The sequence below is a fragment of the Phodopus roborovskii genome, unplaced genomic scaffold (assembly GCF_943737965.1).
Source record: "Phodopus roborovskii unplaced genomic scaffold, PHOROB, whole genome shotgun sequence".
NCBI classification, from domain to species: domain Eukaryota; kingdom Metazoa; phylum Chordata; class Mammalia; order Rodentia; family Cricetidae; genus Phodopus; species Phodopus roborovskii.
The window spans coordinates 29,926,166-29,952,309 of record NW_026126447.1 but is presented as its reverse complement, the minus strand read 5'-3'; the positions used below and the strand labels follow the sequence as shown (position 1 = coordinate 29,952,309).

General features: G+C 40.3%; 1 protein-coding gene across 10 annotated transcripts in view; it reads right to left on the bottom strand.

Moving 5' to 3' along the window:
• Nfia (nuclear factor I A) overlaps positions 1-26,144 on the bottom strand; it is a 527,054-nt gene that overhangs the window by 127,249 nt on the left and 373,661 nt on the right. For all 10 annotated transcript variants that reach the window (XM_051188198.1, XM_051188194.1, XM_051188196.1 and 7 more), the window contains one exon: positions 23,792-23,857. In XM_051188198.1, the coding sequence (XP_051044155.1) occupies positions 23,792-23,857 (66 nt within the window). The remainder of the gene's footprint in view (positions 1-23,791; positions 23,858-26,144) is intronic.

Here is a 26,144-nt window from a genome sequence, read left to right as displayed (position 1 = left end):
ATCCTTGTGAACAAACAGATCTGCTAAAGGTCGAAGAAGGTTTAGCTTGATCACGAACATGTGACTCCCTAGTCAGCCTGGTCACTTTGGAGAAACACTCCATAAAATCACAAAGAAGAAACAGTCAACTCTGAGTCCTAGTTCACCCCACATCACTGATCCAGGTGACTGAAACTCATTACAGGTTTAGAAGTACATCAAATTCTCTTGGCTTACAGTGTTGTCCTAATCCATTTGGACTGCTTTGCAAAGTATCATAAACTGAGTGGCTTCTAAACAATGAAATTTATTTTCTTAACTTCTGGAAGCTGGAATTCTGAGAACAGGATACCAATAGTCTGGATATTCCTTGACAACACTTCCCAGAGATGGTAGCTTCCAGCTACATCCCCACAAGACAAAAGGGTACCTAAGCTCTTTGGGGACTACTTTAGGGTTCTGTCCACATGACTCCATCACCATGGCAAAGGCCCCGCCTCCTATGAACATACCATTGGGTCAGAATTTGAACACATAGACTTGAGGAGGGACACAGACATTTGGATCCTGCAGAAATGGCTGTAGAATGCATAGATCCTTATATGTTCATGATATCCCACCAGAGCTTTGTTTGTTTTGTTAATGCTTTTATATAAAGTCTGTTTTCCACTAATCAATTTAGTACATTCTGGACTCCTCCAGTATGGACAGTGTTAGCTTAGCTATGATTGAGGAAGGTAAGCTGAATTAGAAAAGGATTTCCTGGACTCACACACACACAAGAACATAGGAGCTCAAAGCTGGGCATAGAGGCAGCTCTTCCTGTGGGAGCACAAGGGTCTTCCATACCTGACATGACAAGGCAATGCTTGTCTGTGCTGAGCCCATAGAAAGGACTCCAGCAACCCTGCCAGCATGTCAGAAGCAAGAACTTTAAGAAGCAAGTGATTCTGGAAAGGATCTTCATAGGCTACATGGGCCAGCCACATTTTGTTTAGGTACCTAGTTATGAACACTGGTAAGTGCTAAAGTAGAGTGGGTGAGGGAGAGAAAGCCTTCCAGAAACAAAGACTGTGAGAAAATAGAACTCTGAACTTCTAACACAAGGGTTTGAGTGTGATGAGTGAAAACATTAAAAGTAGGTAGGCAGAGACCTAGAGAAGTAAGGGAGGCAAAGGGCTGACAGCGTCTTTTGAAAACAGTCAGGGGAAGTTGATCCTTTTCAGCCAGGTCCTGGGTTTGAATCCAGCATCACTCCTTTATAGCCAACCAAGCAGTAGAATCCTCCTCCATCCTGCTGAGGATGAAGCTCTGGGACACAATGGCTTTTCAGTTTGATTCCACCCTCAGAGGGGCAGTCCACACAGGGTCTGGCATCAGGACAGGCACAAATGGAATAGCCATCCTCAAGCTTACACAGGGATTTGTGAAAGTTGTCTGGCCTCCCACACTATGTGTCTAGAGGTCTGTACAGTCACTGCATCTCACAGCCCACCTGTCAGTCACCACAGGCATGAACTTAAAGTTTTAATGTCAAAATCTCCATACTCCCTGCATTCTACGGCACTTCAAATGTGCAGAGATCTATTCTGTGCACCCCATGGCCATCCTGGATACTATGGAGGCTGCTAGAGGTGCATCTGGCCTGGTAACCTGGAGAACAGGGCGATATGGTGCCTCGTGCTTAACCTCTGCCCTACCTAACAGGGTCTGAGAACTTTCCATTGTACCGTGTCTGCTGTCCTCCTTGCTCCCTGCCTGCCTGGGCCTTTTGCTGTCATTCTCATTCTCTACCATACCTTCATTTTCTTGTTATTTTAAGTTTTAGCTTTGATCAACACAAAATTGTACACATGTATGGGGTACTTCCTGCTTCCATTTGTTGTGTGATGGTCAAAATCAAGAGCAATCAACATACACATCTCATCACCTTAAATAGTTAAATATTTGTTTCTTCTCACTCTGGCTGTCCTAGAACTCACTCTGTAGATCAGGCTGACCTCGAACACACAGAGATCCACCTGCCTCTGCCTCCCAAGTGCTGGGATCAAAGGTGTGCACCACCACACCTGGCTATTTGTCATTTCTTCTTGAGGAAAATATCCAAAGTTATTTTGTTGTTGTTGCTCTTTTAGCTATTTTGAAATAAAACATTTTTGTAACCTATAATCACTATACTGGTCAACACAAAATGGTGGCCACAGTTCTATTTAACTATAGCACATCTCTGCTTTCTGTTTGACTTCTTTCTCCCTGTCCTGTGTCCACTCCACATTTGAAAGTCACAGCACTCACCTCTAAGTTGCTCCATAATACGCCCTTCTGTGTGCGGTGAGTATATTGGACTACAAGCTTGAAAAGTTATAGGATATATTTTTATTGTGATAATAATATTAATCACATCTAATACTGAATAAAGCCCTTCCAGAGTAATGCCCGCCACAGACCCTGTGGTTAAGCAAGCTCCCCAGCTGCTTTCTTGTTCTGCTGCATTTTGGAGACTTGGATAAAGCTAGCCAGCTACTAACCGGGACATCAAACTTCTGTCTTCTCACTACTCCCTTGTTCTGCTATCAGGAAGGGAGGAGGGCAAACGCTGCAGCTCTCTCATCATTCCTTCCTAGGAGACTGTGCTGGTTCAGGATCTGTGTGTGCTGCAGGCATACTTTCTTGGCACCATTTACCTCTCCAGACCTTAGGGGTCAGAGAGTAAGGTCAAATACCAAGAAGCTGAAGGACCAGTGGCAGTCTCTTCACATGTGACCACTGTTGCTTCCCAACGTGCTTCCTCCATTGACCTCTGCTTCCTTGGGAACATACCACAAGGCCCTATATTCCTAGGCAGATCCTTCGAGTTCCACCGGCAAAGAAAGGCTCTCTCTCTCTCTCTCTCTCTCTCTCTCTCTCTCTCTCTCTCTCTCTCTCTCTCCCTCTCCCTCTGCTTTTCATATTTTCCTTAAACTAGCCTCTCTTTAAAAAAAGAAAGTGTTAATTAACCACAGGGATTTTTGGTTAACACAACTAATGGTTAATCAGTCATGCTGTGTATGGGTGGCGATGGTGGTGGTAGGAACAGAACTCAGGGCTTTGCATATGCTAGATGTTTGCACTACAGTCCCCATGCCTTTGTCAAATAAACACAGTACTTTGATAAAATTGAAAGATGATGCACGGTCTCTACAGTGCATTTTCAGTGGCAGTAGGAGATCCTGTTTCTTCTAGACTCAAGTCCTGGAAATGACATCAGTGTCACAGAGGGTACAAGCCAGCCTCATACCAGTTTCTGTGGTGTAAAACGTGATTCCTAGAGCAACTGCAGTGCTGAGGAACTTCTGACCAGGAACCTGGGGACTGATACTCAGGAGAAGGATTCTCAAGTCTTCCAAGGACTTCAGATCTCGCTTTGATCTGAACTGACCCACCCAGGGTCTCATTTCCTGAGCCCCTCCTCTCCTCCCCTCTTCCTACATTCAGTCCCTAGTCTTCCCTCAGACATTGGCCTTCAGTCCCACTCCATCACTGCCTTCAGGCCTTTGCTAAAATATCAACTTCTGAGCGAGACATTGATGCCTGATTCTTTTAAACACAAACTCCTGACACTTAGTGATTCTTTCTTAACTTTCTCTACAGCACTGATCCATACTTGTTCTTTTGGATTTGTAATTTAATCTTCTCTGTCTCCAGCAACTAGAATACATGTTCTATGAGGGGCAGAAAGCTGTGTGCACGAAGTAGGTGCTTAGGAAACATCTGCTCAAAGTTGAAAGGAGAAGTCATTATTTTCTACCACTTAGAAGCCATCTGGCCTGTGCAAGGTATGTAATCTCTCTGAGCCTTGGTTTCTTCGTCTATAAAAGAAATGATGGTTAAAGATAAAAATCAGACACAGTTCACAGTTCATTTAACTATTCAATTAATAGTTAAAAATGTGATCATCAGAACAGAAAAAAATAATTTCAGTATCATTAAAAACAAATGAGGAGTGATGATTTGAACTTTTAAAGGCATTGTATAGTTTGGAATGCCTTGAAGGGGCATGAAAGACATTCTTGTTTTGAAGAACAGGTTGTTAGAACAGGGATATTCCCCTATGCTGCAATCATTTTCCCACAAGGCATTATTTTGATGAGTTAAGAACAAAGAAATTATAAACATATTGGTTAGTTATACTCTCCAAATAAAATACATATTGAATAGGAAACACATTGGAAAGTTAGGTTTGTTGATGTTTTTTCCCCCACAATATTGCAATAAAATCTTTGGGAACAGCTAATAAAACTAATATGCAGCTGGGTTTCCCTGCCCTAAACCAACTTGTGCTGATTACAAGATAGGTCACAAGGTCTGCACGCTTTATTTTTGATGCATTCATTATAACTGTTACTATGGGTGAAGACTAAACACAAAAACTCAAACATCCTGTGCAGGACTGATTTACCCAAGGCACACCACATGTTTTCTTTTCTATCATTAGTCTAAGGGGGTTTCCATAAAGGCGAGATTCTTAGAAACTACACTTTCACTCATCATTGCTTCAACTTCCCACTTAGTCACTGTCCTGGAGCCTCCCAATTGCTCTCCCTGATGAAATAAATCTGAGGCTGTGTACTAAAATAATAGCTGTAGCTATAAATTAAGCATTTGGAGAAGAAAATGCTCTTCTTTTCATACTGTTGTACTTAACAGTGTAACATAAGAAATAGCTTACCAATTTGTTGACATTATTATGTTCCATATGGCTTCTGCTATGAGTAAAGTCCCTCTCTCCCCCAGGGTATTTATGGAGAGCACATGGTACTGGGTGAGGATTCAGGTGACAGGTCACACTTCTCTGCTATGAGTGATTGAGGGCAAATGAAAAAAACCTCCAGTCGTTGCATGGGGGATATTGCAATTGTCAAAACTCATACTTTCCCACCTAGTATTTCCTCTTACATCAAAAAAACCGTTTTAGTTCTTAGCAGCTGTAGCGCATCCAAGTTATGCCATATGTGAGGGGAAAAAAGTCCTTTCTTAGAAGAAGGCTAATAATGAGACCCAGAGGAAAAGGTCCCCAAGTCAACAGTGGCTGAGAGTCAGCAAACACCTTTGGAAGAACATTACTTCCTTTGGAAGGACCTGGTGAGGATAATGCCTAGTCTTCTGTTTTCCCTCAAGAACCAAAAGCTCGGTAGCTGTGCACACCTTTAATCCCAGCACTTGGGAGCAGAGGCAGGTAGATCTCTTTGAGTTCGAGGCCACCTGATCTACAAAGTAGTTCCAGGACAGCCAGGGCTATCAAAACCAAACCAAAAAAGTCAACCAACCAACCAACCAACCAACCAACCAACCAACCAACCAACCAAACACAAACACCTGCCTTCAGACAAGACTCTGACACTAGCTATTTTGGGATTAAAACACTTTTTTTTCCCTTCTGTCTGCAAAGGCTCTGCCATCTAACACTCATCTTCCTGTAAACAGCAGGCATCCTCCTCTGGTCAAGGGGTCTTCAAGCCGCTGGGAAGATACCAGACTGGTTTCTGCAACATGCTACAGGTAGGTACAGGACAAACATCTGTCACACCCAGGTATGTGTCTTTAAGTCCTTAAAGAACAATTGTTTCAGAAACCCACAGAGACAGCTGACCTGAACAAGGGGAACCCCCAGACTGATAGGTGGGAAACCAGCATTGGATTAATTCAGACCCCTTGAACATGGGTCTCAATTAGAAGGCCTGGGTAGTCTAAGGGACCACTGACAGTGGAACCAGAATGTATCCCTGGTGCATGAAAGGACTTTGGGAGCACATTCCTCATGGAGGAATACTCCCTTAACCTAGAGACAGGAGGGAGGGCCTAGACTGTACTCCAAATGACTTGAAAGATTTTGATGATCCCTCCTGGAAGGCCTCACCCTCCCTATGGAGTGGGTGGGGAATGGGATGGGAGAGGGTTCGTGGGGGGGGAGTATGGGGGGGATGGGAGAGAGAGGGAACTGGGATTGATATGTAAAATAAGAAAAAAATAATAATAAATTTTTTTAAAAAAAGAACAATTGTTTCAGGTGGATAAGTAGCACCCCTTTAAAATGCAGGTGTTGACTTTAATTAAGATCTAGCTCTAAGAAACATTTAGAATATCTGAAGACTACGACCCCTCCAGGCCTACCTACCTTGGCTAGGTTTTGAAAATTTGCCAATGGATTAGAAGCAAGATACTTTCATGGCTCAAGCAGGATTATGGATCCTGGGTTGATTACATTGTTCTCGGTGCCCAGTTTGTGGGCACTAAGAGAAGCCCCTGATTCAGTCTCCGACATCTACATCAGAAACATGGGCTGTTCCTGTGGTCTTCAGTGTCCTTGTCCAGAGTCCCATTCGAAATTCATATTGGATCAGAGTGTGCCAACGAAAGCTTCCGTCCCCAGTGTACTGGTGTTTATTTTCTCACGGGTAATAGAAGCACATAATTAATCATGTATGTTTCACTTTTTCCTTTGGCTGCCAGGAAATTCAGAACCAAACTTATAGCTTAATGTAATTAATCATGTACTACATGGCAGAGTTTTTGTTCAAAGCTTTTCTCTGATTTTACCTGTCTACTTCATTTATTTTGTCAGTTCTCATGTTTCACTTGTTTTCCCATTTTGCTGTACATATTTTTGTAAGCCATCATTCTTTGCATAAGCATATACATATATTTAGAATATGTATATTGTGCATGTATACAGACACATTTTGTATGTTTCTCTGTCTTGTTTGTGCATATGCAAGGTTGGTGATTTGAAAAATTGTAAGCTTAGAAGTATATCTTCATGAGAAAGCACTATTAAATTAACAGAAATGAAATTTTTTATATTGGATCATTCTTTATAGACTATAATATAGACCATACAATAAATGTAATATAGAGAATTATTTTAATGAGTTTAATGCCTCTCTGATGATATATATTCAGAAATGGTCATGTTAATGTCACTTTCTATTATTTTTGATTGATCAATGAGTACTGAGAATTCTTGCAAACTAATTTGTAAATGGCCATATTCTTAAAAATTTTCAAACTGATGTCAATTTTACTATTAATACACATAAGTGTAAGTAGGTAAGATCTGTTTGAATATGAAATTGTTATACCTGGAAGATATTCTGTAAGGTATCTTATATGAAACCCCAAAGTGCAATATAAACTATGTACTATTGCTACTGTTCTTAGTATATAAAATATGGTCATAAAGATGAATTAAAAGCAGGTTAACAACTGTGGAAATAAAGATGTGCGCGTGTGCACGTGTGTGTGTGTGTGTGTGTGTGTGTGTGTGTGTGTGTTCCTAGAGATTGAACCCAGGACATAAAGTATTTAAGTAAGAGCTCTAACACTGAGCTATATCCTCATAGTCCCTGCAATGTCCCCACTATTATCAGTTCATGAGCTTCTCTAGAGGACTCTGGGTATTCATGGACCAGAGAGAAGGTTTTGTAACCCTACATGGGAGATCTTGGGACATTTGAAAGCTTTGATCTTAAGGCTGTGGGACTCGCTGTCCCCTTTAAGTCTGCTCGTCCTATGATCCAGAAGTTTAAGTTTCAGGGGTGAGAATGATTCTTAGGGGATACCCCCTATCCCGCCTTTCTGAATCCAATAGAACTGTACTGTTGTTCACTAATAATCCAGGAAGCACAAATGAAGATGTTAACCAGCTTGTGTGCCAAACCAAGAGGTTAAAAACACAGCTCATAGGAACAGCATGTGTAACTGCAGCTCTGCCATCTAAACTTCGAGTCCCTGTACAAACAAGTCTATCTTGAGGAAACAGGCTGAGTAATTTTCCATTTGGACTGTCAGATTTCACCAAGCACTTCAAGCTTGCATAAGCCTGGGCTGCCAGATAGTTTCCTTAAATTCATTATCTACAGTTTGCCCCATTAAGATTTCCCACGAACAAAAACGCTTTTCTGAAAGGTTGGACTTTTAAGTGAAAGCATTTCTTTTTGAGGCACTGAGACTGAATTAAAAAAAAAATGGTTAACATTCTTGTCTCATAGCTGAAGATAGACTAGGTTTTCAGACACGTGAGTGTTCACAAACTTCAAAGGAAAGTTCAATCGACGGAGAAGGAAGGCAAAAAAAAAAAAAAAAAAAAAAAAATGAATCAACATGAAGATCAAGAGTAGAGATGCTGTCATGGCAGTGAATGTTGACAGTGACTCAAGGAAACTGTAGAGTCTGTAGCTATAGTGACAGAGTCTATCTGAAGAGAGACACTTTAGCACCTACACAAAGTCAGAAAGGACCATCTCCTATGGGTTTCTACAAATTTACTGGATGCCTGTGGACAAATGCTAAGCAGTGCAGAAGTGCTATGTCATCCTAACAACAGGATGCCATAATAATACCATAATAATAATGTTACTTTACTATTACACTTATACACGTGTCAGGGGCGCGCATGGGTACTAGCTATGGTACACCTGTGGAGGTCAGGGGACAACCGAAGGGGAATAGATTCACTCCTTCCATCTTATGGGCCCAGAGATTGAACTCGTGTTGGAAAGGACCTGTATATCAATAATTAAAATAAGGCGAATTTATCTCAGATGGTACCGAGGTATCAAAATTTGTTCACTGTTTTTTTTCTTGTATGTGTGCAGGTGTGTTAGATGTGTGTATGCAGGTCCACATGCATGGCCGTACACCTTATTTTTTGAGACACATTCTCGCACTGTACCTGGAGCTCACTAATTTGGTTAGACTAGCTGATTGGTAAGCTTCCAGAGACCCACTTGTCTCTGCTTCCAAGGCACTGGGGCTACAGACACCGCTGAACCCAGCTTTCAGGCGGGTGTCTAGGATCCTGAGTTCCTCATGCCTCTGTGGCAAACCCTTTACTAACTGAGCCATCTCCAGGGCCCCTGCTGTTCCGGCTTTTTGTTTTGTATTTTTTTTTTTAAACTCTAACCACATGATGGGAATTGTGCTTTTTTCATTATTGAATTTAAAATGCTTGACAGCTATGTGGTAGGTACTGTTTTTAATCTACAGTCTATGGGAGCATCACCAAGGATTAGAAAGGAGAAGGTACCCCCCCAGTATCATAGCTAGCTGTGGCAGACCCAGGCATGAAGGCCACTCTTCGAAATCCTGATCCAAGGCCCTTTCTACCAATGTTTTGACTGAATGACAAGATGAGGCTAAAACTGAGGTGCAGATGCCAGAATCCATGCACCTGGGAATCTGATTGTGCTGTTAAGTAGACACTCAGAGACAAAAGTGTAAGCCCTGTCCTGCGGACACCATGCCTTCCTAACAAGGGCTTGTTCTTCTTTGTGCAGGTTACACTCCTACCTTTCCAGTTCTCCATGAACTTCCAGACCAATAGCACCTCAGTAGTGTTATTTTACCAATGTGAAACATGTTTCTTTCTCTTGGCTCCTCTATGACCTTTTAGGTCATTGAAATCTTGCTTTCTACCCCTTGTTTCTGAAGCTTGAACTGAAGCGTTCTATCCTCTGAGCACCTTATCTGTTTCTCCCGAATTATTACTAGATATATACCTGTCCACTGCCTGCGAGAAAAGTATGTCTCTTAAAGACTACACCTACATCCAAATGGCTCAGTGAAACCCACGCATGTATCTTTAATAAAAGTTTCATGTAGAGTTAAAAGAAGAAACCCAGGTACTACTACTACTGCAACATTTATATCCAAGAAAAGGCTGTTCCCAGAGGAGGCAGTGAGCACTGCGATCAGTCTTCTATTTGAAAGGATTTTCCAGTCAGCCTATCTCCATTCCATGTAGGTAATGGAGCTATTTTTCTGTTTAGGAACCAGTGGTTTAAGTAATGTAAGCTATGGATCAGTGGTTTGCAATGATGGAGCTGATCGAAAGACAATCACACTCAGCACTGCTAAGGTTAATGGCATTGACTCTTATAGAGGAAATATAAAAGTGGAAGACAGGGAAGGAACCAATAAAAACATTTACACGCATCTTTAATGGTATGCAGAGCAGAACCCACTTAAACGAATACCAACTAATGAAAACATCTTGAAAAGAGAGTGAATTTTAGAGAAACCTTTTATCTATGGGCTCTATATTTATAGAGCAAACCTTTTAAATGAATACGGGGTTAAAAAAAAGGAATTAAATTGATAATTGTTGTGATTCATTGTGGTTCACATAGCTTTCATCAGGCCAAAGAAATAAATGAACCATTTAACCAAGGAAGGCTTTTCCACCAACTTGGCGTCATCACGTAGGATGACTAGGGAGTGTCTTCAGAAGATATCACCGGGAAAGAACACTGCCTTGGGAATGGCTTGGTATATTCACTCTCATGAGCCTTTACATGACCACATTTGAAACATTTATGAGAAGAGGAAGTGTAAGGACTCATTACAATCAACAAAATGTTTAGAAAGGAAAACAAACTGTAGCCCTCCCAATGTATATATTTTCTATGAGACTTGCTATTTGTTATTATTATCGTTTTTAAGACAGGGTTTCACTATGTAGCCAAAGCTAGCTTATAACACATGACAAAGTCCAGAATACCCTCAAATCCTTCTTTGCCACGTGACAATTTCTCCTCCTGTGCTTGGACTAGTACTACCCAGCTCAGGCTCATACATATTTTTCTCCTGTCAGGGCACAGTTCTGAGGAAAGCCACTGGTTGTGGACAGAGAAGTGTGGAGATGATGAGGATTCTCAGATAAGAAGCCGGAAGTCTTGCCAGGCTGGGCCAAGGCAACCCTTTCCTCCTTGACTGGCAGCCAACTTTGCTGTAGGGCCTCAGACACATCCCTACCACAATGCAGCAAGCAAAAAGCATATGCTGTTTGGCCAGCCATCTAAGTCCTAGACACAGGGTCGGTCGCACAGAGGAGATGGGCTGGGAACCACATGCTTTCCCCCCACAGAAGCCCATGGAGTGTGGAAGTCATCCATGTGCTTTTAATGTTTATTGTTTTTGTTTGTTTGACAAGGTCTCAGTATGTAGCTGAAGATTCAAAGTGGCTTCAAATGTAGTCTCTTGCCTCCGCATCCAGAGTAACTGGATTCTAGGTATACGCACATCAGTAATACCACCAACAGCAGACCTTTAGGAACTGCTCCTGTACTAGCTACAAGGTCATGGCAATCTTGCTTGCATTTGTATTTATAGTACATTATTAACCCTATACTCCATAATAGCTAAGCACTACACTCAGGAGAATAAAGAAACACGAAGTTCTTGCTTTCATGGGGTTTATAGCCCATGGATATCTCCCTTTGCAGTTATTTCAATAATCACTGAACATAGCACACTGTTAAAACTGCAGAAGTGACTCGAAATTCTAAACATTGTTTTCAAGTAAACTTTTTGGAGACGAAAAGAGAATGCTTTCAATAGTATTTCAAGTAACTTTTTGATGTCCATTCATTCTTCACGGAGAAGCTGTTAACTCTGACAAAAGCAGAGAATTTGTATGGCAGAAAGAATTGCCGGCTGATGGTAAACACCATGAAGTGTCTCCATTCTACTGCTGACCTGTGCCATTTGAGGCATATCCACTCTCAGCTCCCACAGTCGTCTGGTGTGACTAAGGCCTGGAGTGGTATCTGGAAGACAGCAGATGTTTAATAAATAAATATTGGCTGGAGGAGTAAATGTGATATCTGAAGATTTAGTGAGAAGATTTTTATAGTTCCTGGTAAACAACAAGAAACTGGAGACGAGAACAGTCACGTGACAAAGACGCATGCAATGAGCTTCGCTCCAAAGGAAACCCCACCAGCAAGCAATGCCAAAGTCACGGTGGCCAGGGAGACACCGGGGTGTGACTGCTTTTAGTACTGCCCATTATGTTTCTCAGGCTTGAATTTTATCATAACCCACTCAATGGATGTCCTTTTTAAAGCCCAACTCAGCAGGCTCGAGAATTCACTGAGAAGCTTGCAGCCGTCTCTTCAATATTTACAGAGTAAAAGGCCATTTGATTTGAGCTTTGAGGATGTTAGATTTTTGACAGCTTGGAAATGTCATTCTCAAAGCAAGGACTTTTCACATGAAGAGAAACCTGGCTCTAACTATCCTATAAATGCAAATATCCTTGACCAGAAAACCTTGAGCACAATGTTCTAAGAATGTTAGTGAGATTACATGGAGTTCTTTTTAACTGTATTAGTTTCCTTCCAACATCCACTAAATTGAATTAGAGTAAAGTGGGGGAAGGCTTAGGTTCGAAAGGTGGATGCCAAAGAAGTCACATTTTAATTTCATCTCCATCTCTCATTCATAGATGCTTTCTGGCTGTCAGCGAAGCAGTCAGCATGCTGTATCCCAGGGAAATGGATGGGTTGACTGGCCATCCAGTCACTAGACAAGAAGTGACTGGAAACCACTATGCCTGGACTGCATGCTTTGCATCCAGAGCCTCTCCTCTGCACATTCTGTTTGCTTACAGGGAACCTTCAGTGTTCCCCCTTCCACATTCAGAGGATGAAAGTTTTGCTTAGTATCTTGTCAAAGGTGCCAGATCTACCAATTAGAAAAATACCTTGATGGTGCATTTCCACCATAATTAAAAAGGGAGATTGCCAAGAATAATAACTGAAAAACTCAACAGAGCACAGGGTTGAAACTCCTCTGCATTTGGAACAGAGGAGGAAGCAGAAGGAAGGCAGAAAGAGAGAAGGGAGCCAATGGGACACACGGATTGTTTACAATCTAGGTGAAGTTGCTTGTGTCTTCTGCAGTATTACCCAAGTGTTCCCTCGCCAACCAGCCTTGTTACTTATGACAATTCCATAGGTGTGTAGTACAGAGACAGAAAAGGGGCTCAACCCTCTGGGACACAGAGAATGGAAGACAGAATCATATGACAGGGGCATGATGTGCAGGAGCCGGAAGAGAATGTTTTCCCAGCAAAACCAGAAATCTAGGTAGACTTCAGATTTCCTCCATGTATGGGATGGAGATTTAGAGATAATCCTAATGGGTAAGAGAGACCAAAGTAACAGCTAGTCCACATGTACATTTCAGAATTGAGACCAAAGTTCTCACCTGTTCTGTGAATGCTTACACGCTCCACCATTGCTGCCTCCTGTATAGACTCAAGCATGTGTACCACCATACATACCAAAACTATCCAAACACGCCCAGGAGAACAAATCAAATTTTATATAATTATCTGCTCTTTCTCTGTTTTGCTCACATATGTACTTGATGAGCTCACATATGTACTTGGTTCAGTCTGAATTTGTTTCTGTTTATATCCCTATTGCCTGGCACCCAGATAAGCACATAGATTAAGTATATGTGATTAAGATCAACTGGAAGGAGAATGAATTCTCTATGTTGATAGCATTATCATTGCTAAGTATAAGCATTTGAAAAAATTCCAAAATACCTTACTATCAACCATCTTAGTCTCAAAGCTCTCTGGAGAAAGACAGCAACAGAACCTAGCCTCTCACTGGCTACTGACCGTGGACATGCTTCTCAGCTACCTGTTTTTCTCCCTGTCTGTCGCTAGATCCATTATTGCAAAATCAGACAGCATACTCAACACAATGTATAATGTATACTGTCTAACATTGCCTGTGGTCAATATTCTTGCTTGCCTTGGTGATGTGCAGGGGAATCCCACATGGAAAGAGAGCTGAGTCCTGATATTTGATGAGACAGATGATCAGGTTCCAAGCCTTACTTTAAAATTAAATATTCGGGTCCTTTACACAAAGAAGTGCTCCCTGGCTTGCCCCCCCCCCATCCTCCTTTAACTCTTCTCAGGTGGAACGGAACCCAACACATATTTGGAAAGAATAAGTAATAGACACATTATAGAGGATAGTCTGTACATATCATATCCCATCTTTCCTTTCTCTTCCTGGCACTCACTAAAGGCTGTGCAGAACTGGTCTGTCTCTCGTGATCTGTCTCTTGTGTTAATTTCTCTGCTGGACTATTTCTGAAAACACTTCATTTATCATCTCTCTTAACTGGAAATTCATCTTTCCTTTACTTTTTTAATAAATCCAAACTATAACTTATAAATAGAGACCCAGTAAGTTTGCAGGAAGAAAAACCACAAGCAAAAACTGCATTCCATGCAGCTCTTCCTGAGTGTGTACACGTTTATGCATCATTTCTTTGATTATCTTTTCCTTTGCCTTCCTTCAAGGGCCAGCTGTTAACTACTGGTCTAACGAGAGTTTGCTGGGAAAACTCCCACAATACTACTCTGTAAAACCTGTAGCTGAATGAATACATGATCCTATGTGCAGCTATTTCAGAATGGAAGATGTACCAATCCTTGCTCTGTTGTTGGGATCTTACCTAGGGTTCAAAGCTATAACAAAACATTCAATTGAAAAGCTTTCAGTTTAGAAACAACATTTGCATTTTGAAAAGAATGTGGAGTTAACATGATCTGTGAATGTGGGAATTGCCAGGAATCAGATATCCTAATGAACTTTGTCTTGCTCACTGGAAATGGAGAATTCACCAATTCTTTTAAATAGTTCACAAATTTGAAATGAAAGAGGTAAGGTGAAAATTCTTATTGCACTGCTCAAATTAAATAAGGACTGGAAATAAACATTTTATGTTTTCAATAAAACTACACTCTTCCACCTTTTGCAATAGAAGCACTTTCAATTTTACTGACAACTGTAATTGTTTTATGCCACCCAAAAAACATAACATCACCTGGTTTAAATACGTAAAATAAATTACATTTTAAATACGATCCAAGAAAATAAAATGAAAAGTTAGTTCACTGCTTAAAAACTATCCACTAATGAAACATATATCGATATTTGACTTCTTCCAAAAAAAAAAAGAAAGAAAGAAAAACCTGAAAAATGGTCCTAAAATCTAAAATATAAGAATATCTTTTTCCATAAAATATTATTTGCCAAAAATGAAACCAAGATATCTACTAAGAGAGGCTTCTTCATGTCCATGATGCAGTAAGGTGACACAAGAAACAGTGGGTCCCACTTGCTAAATATCTCTTGGGAATAGTTGCAACTACTAGCACTGTCAACATATATGCATATATACAAATATTCATATCTGCAACACTCACAGAAACTGAGTTATCAGTTTAAGTGTATAATGAAGCCTATGCTGCCTGAATAAAACTGTGGTAGATACCCAGGGAGATGAGATGAGAGGGGACATAGGTGGAGGGGAGGAAAGATTGGGGGGAAAAGAGGAAGAGATGACTAGCCATCCCAAGAAACAAACAGGAAGCAAAAGGCACTAACACTGTTAGAACAACAATATATATATTCCACAATGGCATGTACAATGGCTAAGCAACTGGCCTGCAGCTGGAGTGAATTGGAATGACTTTTGAATACTTGACTATGGGCAAATAATTTAAATTCTGTGTCCTCATCTGTAAATAAGCACACTAACAGCACCTACTTCTAGAAATAGGATTAAATAAATGCACACAAGGAGAACCCTTGAAACTTCGTCTTAAATGTGCCAATCAGAGCATTGTTACAAAGACTACCATCAGTGCCTGACAACCAGGCTGCAGCTCCTCAGGACACCTACCACATCTGGGGCTGGATTTCCTCCAGGCTGCTCCCAGCAAATGACTGCAGGGGAAGACATTGAGGCAGACCCATTCCTGCATCGCATCGGGGACCCAACAATTCAACTGGGATGACTAGGTCAAGGACATTCACTCTCCTGGACAAATTCTCCTAGAAACCCCCTACTATCTGGGACTCTACCTGCATAAATCCTTACCTGCAGACGACCCCTCCCCATCCCAGGCACTGGGGTTGTATTATAGTTTGAAGACTCTCCCCTTCCCTCCATAATTTCTTTTAGACTGGATCAGGACCTATCATTCTTAGAGAACCCGGATGAACACTCCGGTACACAAAAAGCCCTCAAGAAATGTGAGCTATGATCATAAAAACAAAAATGATTATTTTTGCATTATTTACCCCTAGATCTCCTAAGAATTTAATTCTGTTTTCCAATACTGTTCCCTTACGTTCCCTTCATTTTTAACTTTAGAAGGGTCAACTTTACATTAATTTAACATCTTCAGACCAACTTATTTTTTAATCTAAGCAAACTCATCCTGAGAATCTAACACTCTAAACAGTCAGATTTAGCTTTCCCCTTTGCAAAGATGGAATCCTCTACCTTCCAGTTTACCCAAAATGCCTTTCTTGACTCCACCTCCAAAAGCGGAATCTTCCAGGGTTCTAGTGCTTGACAGTTTTTCTATATTCATCATCTTTTATGAGGCAAATAGTCTGTCAATAGCAAGCTGTTATGGAAAAAACACATTTTCTTTGCTTTTTCTTTCAATGGTGACTCGCATAGGACCCTGATGGTGTATTCCATAAACATCCCACTGAATAAACTTCCACAGTTACTTTCACAGGTTGAGTGACTCTTAATTATCTCTACTGCACTACTGACAGCACTTGACAACAGGTTCACTGTTCCACAACAACTATTCGGCCAGGTACCAAAAGTCTCAAGAACCTGGAAGAAGTTTCCTCAGGTTTCATTTTTAGTGGGTTAAATTCCAGTGGTTTGACCCTTGGTGATTGGTAAAGTCATCACAAACTAAACAAACCTTCCCACTATCATGGCTACCTCTGCAACTTCTACAGGGTATGTGGAGAACATGGACTAGTTGCCAGATAAAGTACAGACTTTGGCTTAAATAATGAAGACTTTGAGTATAAGTATATCCCATGTGCTACATATTCCAGAGCCAGATTTTTTTCTTGCTATTCCATTCTACTAAAGTAGAATTAATAATAATAGCAAATTTTACTATTTAATCTTTGGACCTTCCTGTGAACCTTTGTATAATAGTAACACATCCTCATCCAACTTTCCTTCTCTTCATTACATTTAACATTACTTATCACATTACATGTATTAGTCAGTTTATCGTTAGTCTTGGCCAAGAAGGTAAGCATATTTAAGAGCTTGACTTTGCTTTGATCTGTGTAGTGCTAAAAACCACCTGACTCTTAGAATGCACATGACAAACATCTGATGTGCGAGTGAATGAATCTTGCCTTTTGCTCCCCTTCCTAGGTTGTCAAGTCCTTAAGAATAGGATGTCAGAACCATGTCTGTATTGGCTCAACATGCCTAAGTACATGGTCTAAAGATGCACTGAAGATTCTCCCTTGAATGGTTTCTGAGAACTGAAGAGCAAGCCTTCAAATCACTTAGCTGATATTTCCTTCACAAATGACTGTTGTTTGGCTTTCAATGACAGCTCTCCTTTGCTAATGTACCCTGTTCCAAAATTTCTGCCTGTTCATCTCTCTGAGCACACAAGTACTTGCTTGCTCTCAGGTTGTAAAATGCCTACAGAAATCTAAGCAAACACAGCCTCCTGTGTGGAAAGGTTCTTGGAAGGCTATTCTTCTCCAGCTTGGACTTGTCACAGTGCTCTTTACACTTCTCGTTTTGGATATTTGCCATATGATGCCTGTGGGTGAGGCATCTGAGATTCCTTGGCTCCCTCTGGGTTCAAGTCAACCAAGGGTAGAAATTAACAACCAAGATGGAGCAGAGTTCTCTGCAGGAAATGCTACCCTTCCTCCCACCTTGTTGGAGTCATCCCAGTAGATTTATTTAACAATAAATTCATGCCAGGAAAACAGAGATTCCAGGACCTGAGTAAAACCCAAGGAAGAGAAAAAGAATGAGGAAGATGAAGTGAGAAAAGGCGCCAACATTCTTGTGGCTCCATGAATTTTTGTGGCAGACAACTAATCAATCCGGATTAGTGGCCCCCAATCCCCAAATACATTATTTACATCACATTCCATTTGCTAATATTATTCATAAACGAATTAGTCCTTCCCCCCCCCAATAAACAACAAATTCTCATTCAAATGACAAATGATCTGTTTGTGTCAGAAAAGGCTCATACACAATTCCAGACTCCAGCCAGGCCCCCTGATACTTTTTCACCATGCTGGTATTTGATTGATGGGGACGTACAGGGAAGTGGCCATCAGCAGTGGTCCTTCAGAGGCATCCCTGTCAAAGGGTCCTGCCAAACTCAGCTAGGCTCAGCTCACTCGGAGAACATCAGTAGCAGATAGAGCTGCAGTCAAGCAGCAGACGAAGCTTCTACAGCACTGACTTGATGATGACCCCATTACTTTAATCCAAACACTAGAATACAGATCTTGAGTGTATTTGCACAACCCCATACAAATTATCAACATTTTCTTATTTTGAATGTTACACTAAATGGGCACTCCTGGGTCTCTCATGAGACAGGGGAACAACTGATTGGAGAAACATAAAAGAAAACCCATTTTCTCTTCTTCCCCATGTAATTAAATAATTGTAATTATGTAAGGAGTTAGAGCTGGGGGAGGGGAAATGTCTAAAACAGATCACCAGCTCATCCTTTTCAGAATCTAAAAAGCAGGGAACGGGGGTCAAAAACATTCCCTATTGGCCATCAGCCAATACAGCCAGTTAGTCTGTGTGTAGATGGTAAATACTCACAGCATGTGAGGGTACAGCTACTTCTTTGGAGTTACCCCTTCCTCCACTTTCCACACTGGGTGCTGTATAAGCTCAACCATTCTATTGCCTCACCCATCTTTCCCAAGACAAGACCCAGAAATCCAGAGGAATTTCTAGGGAGACAATGATGGGTCACTGGTATTGAAGTTACATAAGATTTCAGAATTCATCAAGTTTCCAACTCTGACTTCAGACCAAGCCATAGTTTAGTTTCCTGGGCTCTTAAAGAAGAGAGACTGGCTCCATTGCATTACTTAAAAGTCATCAGTCGGATCTTAATCACATAGAGCTCAAAACCAGCAGGCATTTAGGCTGTAATGTCTCCCCGAGTTGGGGCCTTTACATATTTTAGAATATTGATCATTACTGTTATTGCCGCTATTTTGGTGGTCACTCTACTGTGTCTGTCCCTGCAGAGTTATCTGAAGAGCACTGCAGAGGATAACTGTTGCTAGGTAATTGTCAAAGAAAGTCATGCAAATTATGAAATATCGATAGACCGTCTTTGCAAGTCAATGGTGTCAGACCTCTCCTGCTTTGCTAGTGAAATGCAAGATGTAAAGGTGTGCTGCCTTTATAGTTCTTGAAATGACCTAAAAATGGCACATTCATCACAACCAGCCTCTAATGTAAGAAGTTCAGTGAGCAGTCACAATTTATTCAGTTTGAGATAATTGACTTTTCTGCCTTTTCAATGTTATTAACATTGTGATTTAATATTGCAACACATCTATTATATTTGTGGGAGAAGTAGAGAAAAGAAAATACTAAGTGGACTTTTTAAAAGAACATTTGCCACATTTAAAAAAAAAAGTTTATTCAAAAAAGAAATAGAAACGTATAATTTTCTTATCCCCAACTTACAAAGTGCATCCTACTTATAAATCTTAAGCTAGGAAGTCAGTATCCACAGCTTGGCTGGAAAATATTAAAATATTCAATATACACAGAAGTGAGTGAAAACAAGAACTAATAATATACCAACAATTATGGTGAAGACCAGCCAATTCTTTGTTCATCTAGTAACATTTAGGAGCCATGCTGAGTTTAACAATTCAAGATGGGACTGGAGTACTTAAAATTAGTCAACATAAAAGTCGGAGTTAAAAACAAACAAATAAAAAACAGCCAGAGTCAATATTGTAGTTGGCAGGTAGGGTTGCATAATTTCAAAATCTGGGGCGAGTGTCATGATTAATGGCTTTCCCCTACTTGCACAGGCCCATCTGAGGTTCGGTGTGGCAACACAGTTTAGCTGCTGGACAGGAACAAGCACCACTAAACCCAAAGACAGTGACCTCAACACTAACATGGATTCTCACTATCAAAAAAACCTTTATATCACTAAGGTAAGGTTATTATTGGCTCCATCTGCACGGCATCCCCTACAGCGATCAAACATACTTGATGCCAACCACGCACTCTTTGGAGGAGTTAAGCTTGATCAACTCACTCTAACTTTAACTCTAGAAACAACTGGTTAAATCTAGATATTTCTGCCTATGAGTCTTTTCCCACACACAAATTACATGTTCAACTTCTCCAGAGAAGCTCGTCCTCCCTAAAACCTTTATGGTAGCTAAACACTGGAGAAGTATACAAAAACATACGGGAATTAGCAGCACCTTTATCAACATACTAATTTCATTTATTAAGCAAATAAATACCCTTATCCTGTATGTTCAAGGTGAGGAATTAGGTTTTGTGGGAGCTCTTTTTAGAATGAGTCTGTCATGAATTCTACCTTAATCAATTTACATGTTTTATTGGTTTGCTTGGGGGGGGGGGGGGCTGTTGTTTAATTTTGGTTTGCTTGGTTTTTTGCTTTCTTTTCTTTATTCTTTTTATTACCGTCCTAAGTTCTGAACATGGGACCTCATCCATGCTAGGCAAGTGATCCACAATTGAGCGATATTCCCAACAAAATTTACACCATTTTGCAGATTCTACTTGTTGTATGCCCCCCTCAAACAAACAAAAACAAAAATCGTAGGGAACATTAAAGAAATCTAGGCAGAGTCCCTTCTTTCCAGGACATCTCCTTCCGGAACACACCCTCTGAGGCCCCCACAACTCCGAATCACTCCCATGCTTAAGCCCTTGGGAGATGAACAGAACGAGGGCAGAGCTAAACAGTAAGGTGAATGCACACTCTGAGACTTAAGAAGGAACTGGCTGGCAGACATCTTAGAGGCCATCTACAGAGGATGGCCCTGGAAGTTCTGGTTTATTTCTGACCATATATCTTTTGCTCTAAGACTATAACTTGGGAAACTTGAATTGAGTCTGGTTGTTTGTGGCAAGCTTTACATGAAGAACCTTTGAACTTTTCCTCTGAATGGGGCATTAGACTCTTCCTACCCATGCTCTCATTCCAACATTCATGTGGTAGGTTTCTTTTAGTATTTGTAGAATGCTTACAAGACAATTAAGTTTACGGAAGAAGCTCATTTACCCACCCAGCTACTATTTAATTTGAACCATAGGTCCGTCTGGCCTCTGGAGGCAGTTTTAAACATTAGATTACATCCATTTTGAGTTTCAGAAATGTTGGTATTTTACTTCTGGGCTCCAGATAATTCCTTTTAAAAAATTTCCATCTACTACTCTAATTAGACAAAGATAAGTGTTTTCTCACAGTTCAGTCTTAAGGGAGTAGGAGTAAAGAAATCAAAACTCTACAGAACACAGCAGACTGGCTGCAGAGGGTAAAGACAGCTGCATCCACTTTAGGTAGAGTTGCATGGCCTAGTTGATGGCTGAAGATGAAACAGCATGTTACCATTTGTCTGTTCACTCTCTAAGGTTTACTCGGGAAATACCATTTGCTTCCCATTACCTTTCTCAAGAGCGATGAGAAAAAGATTGTTTTCCTGTGTGTGTGTGTGTGTGTGTGTGTGTGTGTGTGTGTGTGTGTGTGTGTGTGTGTGTTTATATGGAAGGAACAATGTGTTCCTACTTCATTTGAAGAACAGATACTGTCATGCCATCACACAGCAAGATTCCAAAACTTCCTAGAGCTTAGCTGATACACTTATGAGAGTTTCTCCTTTCAGAATGAAACCAGCTACCATTCAGAAACTCATGTTCACGCTCATAGGCTGAGCAATGAAACAGGACATACAGTCAATCAAGGTAACAGAGAGAACAGGCTACCTAGTACATGCAAATGCCTTGCCCTAAAGTCTTCCTTTATTCCTTTTGTGATTCTGTGTCTTTAACAAATTAAACATGTATTTTCCTTCCAGTAACATCATCTAAGGCTGACAAGGGGCAGGCGGAGGAAAGGAGTGTGCTGACCTTTTTCAGTAGAGAGGTCTAAGACACAAGGACTTCTTTAACAAAAATACACTGAAGCTTGAAAGGTGGGAATTTGTTACTTTATCTCCTGGATACAAACACTTCCTTTCTTTGAACTCACACTCATGAATCCTTGAGGTAGCACCAAGTCATGCCTGTTAAAATTGAACTTGGCCAGTATCACCACACCTTTGGTCGAAACACTGGCTGAGTTCTGGGCTGAGTTTTGGCCGGGAAATGCACAATATTGGTATTACAGGCAGCTCCAGAGAGGTATGCCAGGCCTCTCCCTGCTCGGTTTATATTTGCATGTGAACAGCTTGCCGGCCATTTTATGAAGACAGATGAATCGCAAACCGGCTGGAGGGGTATCCAGACCTCAATATGTGAGCTACACACCCTATGTCTTACCTGTTTTTAAGATAAAAATAATGCAATTCTAGACACATCTTCAGGAAGATTAGCCAAAATATATTTTATGAAAAACGGGACGTTTAAGGCATTACCAGCCAGGTCAAAAATGAAGAAACAAGTCTGTAAATATTGCTGTATAGATTGCCAACAAAAGATAATATGCAGCTGTTTAACACAAAAACTAGTCTTCAGAGGTGTCTCCTTTTTTTTTTTCCCCCTCTACTGCCTCTTGGGTGTGAGGGAGGAAAAAAAACTTTGATAAAGAAAATTTCATCAAAATACCAGAATAAGAATAGGGATTATCAGTTCACATTGAAGGTCTCAGTGGAGAATTATGACAAAGACTTTCCAGGGTTAACAACCTAGGAAGTGTTCTGAACAATTAGTGATAAGATTTCTAATGTGGTAAGGTGAGCCCGCCATCACACCAAACCAAATAGCTCAGTTTTCCTGCCCTTTCCAGATAATCAACTGGAGATCAAAATGGGAAAATGGGTGCACAGAAGGAGGGGAGGAGGAAAAGGAGAGGGATTCTCATTCATAGAGCAGGAGATGAAGAAAGGAATGATAGACAGCATTATACAGGCAAGGAAAATGAAAGAAAAGTCTCGAAAAATTATTAGCATTTTTCTTTATTTAGTATAAAGTCATTGAAAAGGGCCTGTGGTAAGTATGTCAATTGTATTACCTTACTTAATTTTCACTACGGTAATACTATCCTATTTTAGATAAATAAATGAATACCCTGAGAGGTTAAGTAATCGTTTTTAATATTACAGAGGTTAGTCTTTTATTTGAGGACTTTAGAAGATATCTATATAGTGATCTATGATGGAGACTTAGTTCACATCTCCATTTTTATTAAATGGCTGGTTTTGCTCAGTCTAATAGTCCAGCCTATGACTATGTTTCTAATCCTTGCAGTGTATATCACACATTTTGAACATTTCATAAGATATTATTATACGTAAAGTGTAGATTCTTAGAAAGGTCTCTGTAACAGCAACTTCACATAGACTCTGAGCTGTGGTTCACTGGCAGAGGTCCTGCCTAGCATGTTGGGGCTCTGGGTTCAATCCCTGACCTGCAAGCAGGGAAAGAGAGAATGGAAGGACAGTGAATGTGATTACTCTTTTTTCACAACTGAGTGATTTCACGTTCTCTTGCTTTTTTTTTTTTTTTTTTTTTTTTTATTTTAGACAATTTAAAGAGGAAAATCTGTAAAAGATACCGTGCTTTCTCAAGGCCATTTGCAAAGACTTAAGATCTACATTACCCAGAGACCGCATGTCCTCCCGTGATCTTCAATGAACAAGCACCTTAGGACATTTCCCACTTTGAAGAGGACTGTCCAAGTGCCCTAGCAAACCCAGCCCACCTCTCAGAGAATTAAGTGTCCTAGTTAGGACACTCCTGGAGGAGAAGGATTGGGGTGGGGGCTGGGCCTGCTGGGATGCCTCTGGAGTTTTCTCTTTGAATCCTCTGAATTTGTGCTGGGTGTGTTCATAGGGCAGCCATGCTCGGCCACCTCCTGTGGACTCTGTCTGATACAGCAGCCAGAGTCCCATGCTAAACTTACCATTTTCTGGCTGGTCCTTAACGTCAGCATCACTTGGCTGGCTGGGACTTTCAGATTGACTTGAATCTGAAAAACATAAAAAATACAGCCAAAATTACAGGATCTGTGAGAGAAAGTGGATCAGAGGTGCCAGACTTTCTCAAAAGGTTCAGCCTATAAACCAAGAATGAGAAGGTCAGAAAAATGACACGGTGAATGAAAAGAAGGGAAAAGAAATGCAGGAGGGGTGGGTGCATGAGCCTTTGGCACAGATGCCCAGCTTTGTTTATGCTTTTCTGTGTTTTCCTCTGTGCTAGGTCAGTAATTGAAGCTCTTCAGAACTATTCTCCGATGGAAAGGTGGTTCCACACTCACTTCCTTATATACTGAAGTCTGATAATGGCTTTATCCATCATTACACACATCTGAAGCTTGATTCCGGTCAAAACAAAGGGCAAATTTCGAAGTTGGTATAGAAAAACCCAGACAGCAGCATGGACTGAAGACTCACACTACTTAATTCTAAAGTTCTAATGTTCTAGGGCATACTAGACAAGCTTTCTGTGGGCCTGAGCTTCCTCCATAGGACAAATGTTTTCCTGTTGTGGTAGGTATCTGGGAACCCCTAAAGAAAAAGCAGAATCTGGTAAAACTTTGCAGAATTTAAAAACAAAAACAAAAAAATCAAAACACAGCAACAACAAAAAGGTAATTTTTGTACTTAAAAATTCTTTCCATTAATTTCTAAAAAGGAGAGCTTAAAATAACATTTACTTTCATAATGAGATAAAATGAACTTTCAAAAGAATTTCACAGAATTAGAAGCAAGCATAGCCATATGTTTGGGAGAAAAGAGGAAAACTGAGGTGCATATCTCAAAGAGAATAAAGCCTTTTCAGATACTTAGGCCAACAGACACAAATACTTATTTGAAGTAAAAATATTAAAACCTCTCTATCTGTGGAAAGTGTGGTTTCTAACTTTATCTTGATGTCATAGATTTACAATCAGTTATCTTTAATCTGCCTACGTTTCGTCAATATACAACCAAGAGTTTACAGCCTGTAACCATGATCAAAGCCAAAGTGTCATGGCATTGGGACTTAGCCATAGCATCCCTTCACTTTCCAGGAGAGATTGCACAAAGAAGTGATACTCCCAGGGACCTTTCACCTGAGATGTTAACCCGTGATATTAAAAGACTCCCACTTTCTCTCAGACAATAAGTATTTTAATCATAAGAGAGCACCAGAAGGGCTATGTCTACTTCAGAATTTTCAGGCAATATTAACCTGGCAAATACAACAAAAAAAGTTAGAGGTCAAAAATGAAAAGGACAGAAAGGATAAAAAGGTTGATTTTTAAAATTTAAATCTAGCATAACAGCTTTTATCACATTGTAACAATTGCTGTTTGTCATTTGTTACAATAGACAAAACCAGAAATCCTAATGTTTCAAAAAGCCTATATAGGAGCCCTTTCAGAATAAACTGCAAAGACAGAGATTAAGCCTGCCCCTGAAGTTGGAAATTCAAACAAACTTATAGTGAGATCGTATTTGAAATTCTAATGAGAGAAACTAGTGTAATTGACACTTTTCTTTTTCTAAGATCCTATATTTTTTTTCATTAAAAATTACAAGTTAAACACTTGTAATATTTAAGTATTTAAATATTTAAGTATGTTTCAAAAGAGTCACAGCATCGTTACTTTTATTCTAGAAAAACCTTAAACCATTAATTACATAAAATTAAAGCAAAATACCTAAATTTATTTTAGGTAAGTTCCTTTTGATCATACATGAAATAGATAAAATTTTACCAAACAACATATTCTTTAAAACCATACAAACAAATATAATTCTTTTATGATAGCCTAGATAAATTGTTCTTGTAGGTGTGACATCTTTATAACTAATGTTTCTCCATAAAGCAGTGGAAAGCATCTTTCCTGTTAATTAATTTAGATACACAATAGACAACAGGAGTAAACTATTTATTCATTTATTTTAAAGAAAAGGTGGATAACGACCCCCAAATATTTTTTAACCTAATAGTAAATATCTTTATGTTCACTTTTTGTTTAAAAGATTTGTTCCCTCACCCTACCTTTAGAGAAACAGTAAACATGAACACTACGAGCTGAATATGGGGCATGTTCTACGCTAGTTTAAAATTCTAAGCCGCAGACAAGCGAGTGTCCAAGAGCTGAGTGGCACGGGAATGCTCAGGCTGGGTCTACAGGGGTCCCGGCACTGCCCTGAATACTGGGACACTAACACTGGAAGAGGCATCTGGCCAAACTGGGATCCGAGCATGAATTCTCAGTTTTATTCAAAGCCCGGAGAACGTTACCACCCGAGGCCATCAAGCTA